This window comes from Electrona antarctica, assembly GCF_951216825.1.
Source record: "Electrona antarctica genome assembly, chromosome: 9".
Lineage (NCBI taxonomy): Eukaryota > Metazoa > Chordata > Actinopteri > Myctophiformes > Myctophidae > Electrona > Electrona antarctica.
The window spans coordinates 39,861,395-39,872,682 of NC_136790.1; the positions used below are offsets into that span (position 1 = coordinate 39,861,395).

At 40.5% G+C, this 11,288-nt stretch overlaps 1 protein-coding gene across 1 annotated transcript; it reads left to right on the forward strand.

Annotated features, from left to right (window-relative positions):
* The first annotated feature begins 6,356 nt into the window (after positions 1 to 6,356).
* Positions 6,357 to 11,288, forward strand: rassf1 (Ras association domain family member 1). Its single transcript, XM_079509293.1, has 6 exons — positions 6,357 to 6,767; positions 8,101 to 8,228; positions 8,751 to 8,855; positions 9,023 to 9,311; positions 10,296 to 10,411; positions 10,505 to 11,288. Exons 1-6 carry the CDS (start codon positions 6,476 to 6,478, stop codon positions 10,652 to 10,654), a joined length of 1,080 nt encoding a protein of 359 aa, XP_079365419.1. The 5' UTR covers positions 6,357 to 6,475; the 3' UTR covers positions 10,655 to 11,288.

Below are 11,288 nucleotides of genomic sequence, written 5' to 3' on the forward strand. Positions count from 1 at the left end.
CCGGGTGAACTACGTCAGAGATTCCTGGACCGGAAGTAGGCAGAAATGCATTGGACTCGGGCAACATCCCAGCTTTAATGATTAAAATAGCTCTTATTTGCGCCGCCCCTGTTGAAAACAATGTATTTCCAACTCCAGCTCGTCTCAGTTCAGGCTGCATGAACAGCGCTCGAGCGCTCTGTTTCCGCCCCCTCAATATCGTAACTCTTCTATTAGATGGCTCTGGGTAGAACGATTCAGTTTTAATCAAATTAGGGATTGGGAACGTGGTCTAAACATCCATTGTATAGGCCTAAACATATTTCTTTGCAACTGTAGGTCGCAGATTACTATGAAAACCTGTCAGTGACTCCGTCACGCCACCATGTATGGCCATATGGTTGTCAGTCTGTCACTCCTCGTGACACGCCCCATGTATGGCCGTTTCCATATGAAGATCACGACACTGACCTCATCAAATCCTGGATAGCCATACATGGAGAAGACTGGATCATCACCTATATCTGCATATAATTATATTGAGCCGGCCAGCAACTCTACATCTGACCTCAAACCTCAAACCCTTAGATCTCCATATATGGAGCTGACCTGTTCTGACATTCCATATGTTGATTCCTCCACACTTGTCCTTCCTCTTCGATGTCTCCCTTTTGACTCATAGGTCAGGATAAATTAAGGCCCGGCCCTCCTCAAACCCTGTACACTCAAGACACTGCCCCCGCTGCCACCCTTAGATCTCCATATATGGAGCTGACCTGTTCTGACATTCCATAATTATGTTGATCTGACCTCATCAAACCCTGTACACTCAAGACACTCCATGTATGGCCAGTACAGAATTCATTCCATATTTTGATCTGACCCCCCATGCCAAAGCACCAGCGCTCGCCCAGCAGTCTGCTGTCACCCAGGAGGATGCGTATTGCATGGACGCGACCTCGCCTCTTCTCGCCCTCAGGGTGTCTTACTGTTGCAAACTGTGTGTGTGTGTGTGTGTGTGTGTGTGTGTGTGTGTGTGTGTGTGTGTGTGTGTGTGTGTGTGTGTGTGTGTGTGTGTGTGTGTGTGTGTGTGTGTGTGTGTGTGTGGCGTGTGCTAGGGGTGGGACGATATATCTATATCGCAATATATGTCGCCGCGATATATCGTATTGTCCTCCCAATATCGTTATATGGATTAGTTAGTACTTAGCCAGGCTACCCATTGTTGTGGACAGCCAATTTGTGGCAAGTTGCAATGTTACAGTCAGTGTTTTACTGGTTGGAGGAGGCAAGATTCATGTACTTATTGGCCAGTTTGTGACACAAAACATATTTTGGAATAAATACATAATTCCAGATTTTTGCCTTTTATGGTTATTTTTTCATTTTCAGTTACAGATGATATATCAACGATATAATCTCTTGCAATATATTGAATATCACGATATCGCAATATATCGAATATTGTTATATCATTATTGAGGACCTAATATCGCCACAAATATCGTATCGTGAGGTACCCATATCGTCCCACCCCTACTGCTCACATGCAGTGCGTGACTGCATGTGCGCATAGTATAGTTACTATGGTATCTATTCTCCTTAAAGGAGAATGACGATGGGAAATTGGGAATTATGCCTGTGTATTGTTTAAATATAGGAAGAAATGAAACATGAATGACATCACAATTATGACAGTAGGCCTACAATAAAATTAAATACATAGACACAGTCACACAATAATAATTATTAAAGAATTATATCTGTATGTGTATTGTGTACTATCCCCATGCACCACACGTACTGGGTATAGACAGATACAGATTGTGAGTTTATGAGGGTCCCAGTCTAGACTCACAGGATACCTCTAGGAACACTAACACAATGCCAACACCAAACCAGCTCATTAAAGAGGAAAAGGGGGTATATTACTGCCATTTGTTACGTGCCACGTAGTGTAGTTTGTGTAGGGTTGCTCTGTATTCCTCCCCTGTCTCTCCTTCCCTCCACTCTCTCATTCTCAACAGGTTTGAAGTCCCCGGTCACCTCATCTGTCAATCAGCCTGTTACCTGACTCCACCCTCATCCAATCACCACCACCTGCTGTCTATAAAAGACTGCAGTTCCACCTGGACTCACTCTCTCAACCAGTACACCTCAGTTGTTTGTAGCCCTGTCACTGCTGCATCATTTTTGTCTCCTTTTGTGTCCCAGAGCAAACCATATGTGTTTAGTTTAATGTTCTACTACTAATGTAAATTCTATACTATATGCCCTGCCTTGGGACAGGTAAGACAGAGGCCTCTATACATAGGCACCACGTAGGTAGAACCTTGTTAAGCACACTAGGTAAGGGGTGTTTGCCACCACATTTTGAACTAAGTTTTGGTTAGAGTAGTTAGGTAGGCAGGCTTTTGTTTTACTAATTGTCTAGATAGTTAGTTAGTCTGTCTTGTTTCCCTAGCTGCTTCTTTTGTTGTTTTGGCAACACCCGTGTCCCCTGGCAGTGGCTTAATTGTTTTTGCTTTATTATATGCTTCGTGCATATATTTTGACCACATGTAAATATACCTCAAATCAAGAGTAAAAAAGCACATCCCCTTTGGTGACTCTAAACCTGTGTTGACTCTGTTTATTTGCACCTCCAATGCTTGATATCCCTTTTTCTTACATTGTTGTGAAACCCTAGCCTCTAAGACTATTTTGTCTAGGGGTTTCGTAACACATTACTTATGGTCTCATCCCCAAACACACAAATTAACTAGATGTATCATGTACTGACCCACATGATGTCACAGGGAGTCAGGGACCCCAAACAGTTTATACGGAGTAAATAAATCAAAAAAGTCAGGCAATTACTATAGTCTGCAACCACACTAATGAAGGGATGACTCAATAACACAACAATAACCAAATCCTGGTGTGTGCCATAGGCCCTACTGGGAAGCATCTCTGTCAAATGCACACCCCAGATGCTACAATAGTTTAACATTGCATTGTCTTAGACTTAGAGACTTAGAAAATATATACCACTCATTCCAATCCGACTTCTCAATGGACGCTCATTGTTCAAGTATGTGACTCTGCCGGTTGGACCATGCAGTTAAGGCATTAGACATGAGTCACAACACATGCATTCTTGCTTGTTTTCAGTTGTATCTGCTGCTAATAATAACTGCTATAACTAGTGTTTGATCGCAGATAAAACATAAAATAAAAAATCTAGGCTTGGCTACCCATTGGACACCATATTTGCACCTCAAGGCTTCCCCCCAGGCCTGATTTCTAAATAAACCTATTCATTAATTAGGCTATAAGACTATGGTTCCAAAAATCGAACAATAGGCCTACTAAGCCCTACTTAACAACTAAAACAAGCTTGTTTTTTTTTTACATAATTTTAGAGCATAGGCTAAGATTTATTTTTACTGGTATCATACTGCTACATACACTCAACGAGCGTGCACAAAACAGCTTGTTTTAAAGTGATGTATTCTTTTCAAGTAATTTATTATACCCTAAAAAGCGAACATGTAAATGAAAACAGCCTATTTATACATAGGTTAATGTATGTTGTTATACAAAATCTGAATTGCACTTTAAGGCAATACATTATAGGGAGAGGTGCAAAATCTTTGTAATAGTAAGTTTTTCTTGTTTTTCTTTCTTGATTTTTTCTTGTTTTTTTACATAACCACTTGAACCCCAACATATACCTATTCCGGGGGGAACATTTTGGTGAAAATAGCTGATCTACAAGCTCACAACCATCAGGTTTGGTGAATAGAAGGGGGAAAGTGCAGACCAACAGAGCCAAAAGTCAAGTTTAAGTATTGGGTTTAAATGTGTTCAAATACACATTAACATCCAACATGGAAAAGATCACCTGTAAACAAACAAACAAACACAAACAAACAAACATTAATTTACACAACACTGCTGAGTGCTCATATAGCATTCACTGTCAAACAAGTAGGCCTATATGAAATGAAACTATGGAATCTATGAAAAAGTTGAATATGCAACACAATTTTACACAAAATATATGCTCTCTCTCGAGTCTCAGATAGGTCCTTCCTTAATTCGGTCCCTGGCCTTGGAAATGTTGAAGACCCTGGCCCATAATGTGCCATTTCTGCCTGGAACACATGGGATTCACTGAGCAAACTGTGTGAATCTGATTCACCCAGTTTGCTCCAGCCTCCACAGGCTACCCTGGATTAAACAGTAATCCGTTTCGTCGTTACCTAATGTGCATGCGCGAATTGAGGAGCGTGCAACGGGGGACAGTGCACTGTGCAACGAAGCGATGAGTTATCTAACCAAACTGAACCACTGCTGCTCAAGTCACTACATTTCAGAAACGCTTGGCTGTGTGGCTGGTGAATACTAAGGTAAGGCAATGTTAAACATTTTATGTCAGAATATCACCAGGCTGTCAAACAAACGGATTGATACCCGTTTTAGATAAACCTACAGGATTAGGACATTTGACAGCCCTGTACGGTTGAGGCGGCCGGCGATGCATATTGATATTGTAATTAACGAAAGATATATTGCCCAATGTCTTTTTTTTCTTTTTTTACAGTAACCTTATACTACACTTTAACACTACTTAAATTATAGAATTATATTAGTCAGGGTGTTTAAGTGAGCCTGTTACAATGTACCCTTGTTGTTGCCCTGTGTGAATAATTGTTCCGTGGTGAGGTGACCCAGTTGGCAAACGAGCAGTTTGTTCAAGTCACAATGCAACTCAGGAGAACACGTAACAAAGTTTCAACTAAGTATCCATTCCTACACGTGTCTACGTATGTTGATTTGGCCTAACAATATAAAATGAGATAGCTTTAAATTCATTTTAGACACAAAACGCTAAACAGGTTGCATGCACCCCTCCTCCCACCCTTTGTTTGCGATATGCATATGCTGTAGTAGTAGTGAAGTTTCTACAATTAAAAGCGTTTATTTATTTACTTTTTATAACAATTTCAATTAAATGTCATGTGATGTGATACGGCACCGTTTGCATTATCGCCTATTACTGGCAGTGCATGAATCTGGCAGTGAAGGAAGTAGATTTATTAATTATAGCCTACCACAAGTGTAGAAAATAGAAATACTTTCAATTTCGACTTAGCCTAGGCCTACTCATTGCACAGAATGGTCAATTTCAGAACAATATTACCTACTGATAATGTGTAGCCACTATACCTATAAGCACTATACTAGCAAGTAGCAACTGTCAAAGGAGGAGCTTATTTTAACTACCAATCAATATGTAGTGGCTTAAAAATTAGCCTATAACGTTTGACTCCAAAAATAACTAGTGTAGTAGGCTAGTAGCTATAAGAAGATGTAGCCTACTTATTTAGAGTGCTTACATTATTTTTGCCAGAGTATGCTGCTATTTTACAACCACAAAAAACGATACCAATATGAATATGAGTTCCCCCATGTTTGTACCGGATTATAATAGTCATTTTGCCCTACATTTCAATATAATCTCATGCATGAATCCATGCCATAATAAAGGTTAATCTCTTTCCACTCCTTTTTTGTATATGGACTATGGATTGAAATTAAATCAAACCCTGGCGTTCCTATTTTGGGGAATAATTTGTTATTATTTTTAAGTACAGAAAATAGCATCTGACTGAGCTTGTATAGAACATTGTGAAGATGAAATATAGTAGGCTATAAGGGTTCTCAATGTTTTTACCAGTGGCTTGAAAAGCACTGGTCTATGATTATTTAATACCAGGACCTCATTTTATGGGAGAAATGTTTTGATTCATAGTTCCATTTTTAAAGCACTATACATTTTAAATGAAGCATTACAAAATAAAGCATTGAAAATACATTTACAATGCTGTGATTCCGGCTGATTTGGAAGTGTTTCTAATCTATACACACATTTATACATGGAAGCTTTAAAGTAGCCTATATAACCATTATCAGAACCTTAATTAAAACAGGAAGAAAACGCCTTCAAAGTTTATGCTTTTCAAAAGCATAATAATAATCATACTCATAATCCGTGCCATGCATATAAAACAGACTTAATGAGAAGGATACATTTAAAAGAAATCAGTTGTCAATGTCACTTTTGGGTCATAGTTTTTATTGTATATGTACAGCAAGTGTTGTTGCTTTGTACTAACTCACACTTTGTATGTTCTGGAAACATTTACAGGCCCAAGGACTCCCTGGCCACCTGTTAATCCACAACAAATCCACCTAAAAATGGAATGAATCAAGAAATAAAGCTGGATCATCATCTGATGTTTTTCAGATCCTCATTATGGTTGTTGAGATGTCCCCTCTAAATCCATGATAATTCTGTATGTGTGGAGATTTTCCACTGTAGTAAACCCATGATAAGGTGGAGAGGTTCACTATGAACTCATAAATCTGGACATGTTCCCTATAAACCCGTGATAACTCTGGATGGCGAGTGTTCATATGACATGTCAGTCTCTGTGCCAGGGATAAGATGTCTAAAGGTGAACTGATTGAGCTGAAGGACCTCAGTCAAAGCGATCATATTGAACTAGCTACCCCTTCAATCTGGGCAGCCCCTCCACCATTAACCCTGAGGCAACCCAGCCAGTCTCTGGTTGCCCATATGGTTGGAGATACTGTCAGCTTTGAGGGACCATTGCGTTTCCCAGGGGAAGCAGCCGAGGGACATGACTTCCAGCCTTGTGGTTACACCCATCTCACCTGGTGTGACCTGTGTGGAGACTTCATCTGGGGTCTTTACAGACAGAGCTTACGCTGTGCCAGTGAGTAAAAAATAGTTATTCTAAAACAGTTAGTCCCAATACTTGATTCTGATTGGCTGGTTACCGTCACGTGACTGTTGTAAATTTCACAGATAACCCAAACCTTTATATCATTCCCAGCTGATTCCGCATCTCTGTAGCTGTACTGGGGAAGGGGAGCGCTTGATTGCCTTACAAACCCATGCCGTGAGGGCGTCTAAGCACCACCCGGCTCATATGACTGTGAATGTGTGGCTCCAGGCAGCCCCGTAAAGACATCAAGCGCTATTCTCCCGTCACATAGCCTACTTGCTGAGCAAAACAAAGTGATGTGGCTCGCTCTGGTGGCACAAAGCGTAGCTACTTTTGTGAATTTAATAGTTTTATTAGGTTAATATTGTTATATGTTTGTAACCGTTTTAGAAAAGCAATAAGCCACTCGAGGCCCCAGCTTACCGGGTATTTTACAATGGCTGGGAGGGTCTGCCTACGCCCCCAGCCATTGTAAAATACCCGGTAACCTGAGACCTCTCGTGGCTTATTGCTTAAATTACAGATAGGATCAAACTGATTTGTATTGTCTTGCCTTGAGTTATTATGATTCTGCAAAGGAGCTTAAAGATACAGTAGACTATAGCCATCGTTAACTTTAATACCATATTTGTTTCTTCCAACTAATTAGCCTCATAGACAGAACAGAAATGTATCTGTTATTTTTCCAAACAGGCAAAACGTGATCTCATAGCTTGACCCTATCAGCAGGAAGCTCTGGAGAGCTTCATGAGAATATTTTTGTTGTTCCTAAGATATCTTTAAGGGCGTTGTGCTTTATCAGTCGGCATAGATTAGAGTGGAGAGTGACAGGACCTGATAGCAAAAGCCACCAAGATGACCCAAAAAGCTTGCTAAAGCTTGCGAAAGACAAGTAGTTTATAATCAACTTCAAAGTCAATCAATTAAAAGCTGCAACATAACCATATGCCAAACTTTGTTCGGCTAGGGTATGTCGATAAGAACAAAAGAATGTCTGCAGTGCATTTCAGAACTTTGTTCAGTAGTTCTTGCACTTTCAAGATTTTCGGTAGCACGCACTGTGTCTGTCCCCAGAAATTATAAGCATGTCAGAGATTGACAAAACTAAACACAAGAGATCCAAGCAGAATATTGAGTGGGCAGGGTGTAACCGAACATTCTTCAGTTCGGCAAGCCCTTCCGAAGGCGGCAGAAAATATTGTTCGGTTTAAGTATGCTGCAGCCTTATGAGACCTGCAACAAATATATTGATGGCCTATCAGCTCTCTCTCTTTCTCTCTCTCTCTCTCTCTCTCCCCCCTCCCCTCTCCCCCCTTCTCAGATTGCAGTTACACTTGTCATTACCGCTGCCGCCCATTCATCCAGTTACACTGCAGCACAGATATCAGAACATCAACAGGACAAGAAACTGATTTCTCTGTAGATACCCTAGAAACAGATACAAATGTGGTAAGAAACACTTTGAGCAAATGTAGTGATAATTATTGGCAATTAGTGTCCGACTGCCACATGCATAAAGTGAGCCACACAGCTCAGCTGATGATGCTACGCCACTCACAGCTCAGCAACATTAGCACACAACTCTCATGTGAGGCATTGTTCAAAATATATGCATATCATATTATAAAGGATGCATGAAAGCAATTCTGCCACTATACAGTAAGACTGAAGAAGATTTCAATTCAAAGCCAAAATCCTAATCACTCAACAGCGTCACCCACACAGGCAAATAGGGTGGTTTTCATTGCAGTTGGAAAAGCTTCAGAACACAGTTAAAAACTTTTAATACATTCCTTACACAAGAATGGTTATGATTGTATAACTAATGCCATATTAAAATGTATTTATACCAAGTTTCTATACGAAATACTGTAAATTGTGTTCTTCATCAACGCTGTAACCAACGACAAGCTCCCCCATGACATCTTTTAGCCTATTTTCTACATTGTATTTATTTGTTCTCCATTTCAGGACGAACAATTCTGTTGGGATAAACGAGAGTTGACTGTTGGCAAAATTCAGCAAAAGGTCAAAGAATATAATGTTCAGATTAACAGCAACCACTACATGGTGATTGTAAGTGAATATGTAATTGATGTATTTGTCTGTACATTTGGGTTTGCACAATAATAATATTATTATTATGTCCTTTGCATTTACATTTGATATTGATATTTGTTACTTGTGTATAATACTGTGTTTAACTCACAATGTTGTGATTTATATATCCACTCACCTCGTAGAATAAGGATGGGTCATACACTGGATTCGTAAAGGTCCATTTCCAGCTGACTCGACCTATCTCTCTCCCACCTCCTTGGAAGATGTCGTTGACACAGGAAGGAGGTCAACAGGAGGGTAGACTAAAACGCCGGACATCATTTTACCTCCCTAAAGACACTGCCAAACACCTGCATATAAGCTCCCGCACACGGGCACGGGAAGTCATAGAAGCACTGCTCAACAAGTTTACCGTGGTGGACAATCCTGCAAAGTTTGCCCTGTTTGAACGCATTGAGCGGCTAAATCAAGGTAATGCCATTTTCGAATTTCATGATCTCCTTTAAAAAAAAGAATCCCTATTGATTTTAAAGCACTTTTGAAGGTGCGTGCTATAGATGAATCCACAGAGGGGTGCTTTGGGCGCTGCCATTAGTGAGGTGTACCATTAACGGATTGACTACACCTGGCCTACAGAGCACTAATCCGTAAACCTCAGTGATGCTGCGCCCAGGGCACCCCTCTGTGGATTCGTAGAGGCCCCATAACATGCAATTCCATTTTGGGGATGATTGGATTTTGAGTTGAAGATTTGCTGTTTTTGTAAGAAATAGACCTTGCCCACAATTGTTTGATTACAGGTAAACAATATCGAGTATGAAAACCTTGTTTGACGCACGAGAGCATTACTAGCAAAGAAAAAAAAACAGTGTCTTCACAACCCGGTCTCACCCAAACATGGTGAAATAGCACAGATTGACATTTCCATACATGGAAAACCCCAAAATCCGTACATATATTACACTGAAATCCTCCCCATAGACTGTGATGGAGGGGCGCTGCTTCTACCGAACTTGAGCCACAAGAGACACCACAGAGCAAGCTAAAGCGAGCGTGTTGCCGTGTCGAGCGTGGCTTCACCGTCTGCAACAAACATTGATTTGTAACATTGTGTGTTATGAGGCCCCTCAATGTGTTTGGGGTGGCATTTTGTACTAAATGGGCCCCTCCTGCGAGCCTGCTCACAGACAGACGGACGGACGGGCAGACAGCCATTCTGGCCATGGCAGAGATGAAAATGATTGCCTCCTGGCCAGAGATAACAACAGGACGGTTTATTCTCTGAGGCGCTAATCAAATGCTGGATTCAGACTCAGAGAGTACAAAAGATCCCATAGCCACTGAGAATGTGTGGGTAATTCCATGAACGTCAAGTATAGTATGAACTTTATGAAGATTACAGTATTATATTATTTAGATTGTATACTACTCATTTATTTTCTTTATTTTCCCAAGTGAACCTACGTAAACTGTCTGATGATGAATGTCCCCTCCACCTGCGTCTTTGTGCTGGTCCCAGTGAAAAGGTCCTTAGTCTGGTTCTGAAAGAGAATGAAACGGGGGAAGTAAATGTGAGTTTTCATCTTCATCTTCAAGATGTTAAGAGCTCAGAGCTAATTACAAATGAATATGTGCATAACTTGAAAGCATTTTCTTCCCTACAGTGGGACGCATTTAGCCTTCCAGAGTTGCACAACTTTCTGCGAATTCTTCAGCGCGAGGAAGAAACGTATGTCCGGCAGATAGTGAAGCGCTATGCAGTTGCCAGGGACAAGATGAATCAAGCCATGGCAAGCGTCACAAGCTCTGGGTGATTTCATATCACTCAATTAAACATTATAGACATTCAATAACATCACAAATCAATATAATAGAATGTTTTACAGAAATAGGGAAGACAAAATAAATGACATAATGAAGCAGGGATAGACTTATAATAGGTTTAGGCTTACCTTTTGTAAAGTGGTAAATGGTGCATTTACATATCGCCTTTATTCAAGGAGCTTTATACAGAGATTGTGCATTACATTCACCTATTCACACACCGATGGCGGGGGAAACCATGCAAAGGCACCAACCTGCTCATTGGGAGCAATTAGGCTCAATACACTTTGACAGCCCGGGATCGAACTGGGAACCTTCTGGTTGCCAAGCAACCACTCTACCCCTAAGCCACTGCCACTGCTGTACATTAATAAACTTAAATGTGTGAATAATATTAATTTCTTAGTCTTACTTGAATGCAGTTCTGTCAAAGCAAGGTCATGCTGCTGCACTGGAATGTTTATACAATAAGAGGACATGCTACCGGTCCTTGATGTCAAATTATACACTGTAAAGTTAATCTTTTGTTCAGCACTTAAAATGGAACTGTGAAATGAGTTGAGAAAGTAGGAACATGAAATAATGTGTATTCTAATTTTCTAATAAACTGATGAAAATACTGTA

Coding starts and splice junctions, on each gene's coding strand:
- rassf1 (XM_079509293.1), top strand. CDS start 6,476: ATGTCTAAAGGTGAACTGATTGAGCTGAAGGACCTCAGTCAAAGCGAT. Junction 6,768..8,100: donor ACAGAGCTTACGCTGTGCCA/GTGAGTAAAAAA, acceptor CCCCCTTCTCAG/ATTGCAGTTACACTTGTCAT. Junction 8,229..8,750: donor TAGAAACAGATACAAATGTG/GTAAGAAACACT, acceptor TCTCCATTTCAG/GACGAACAATTCTGTTGGGA.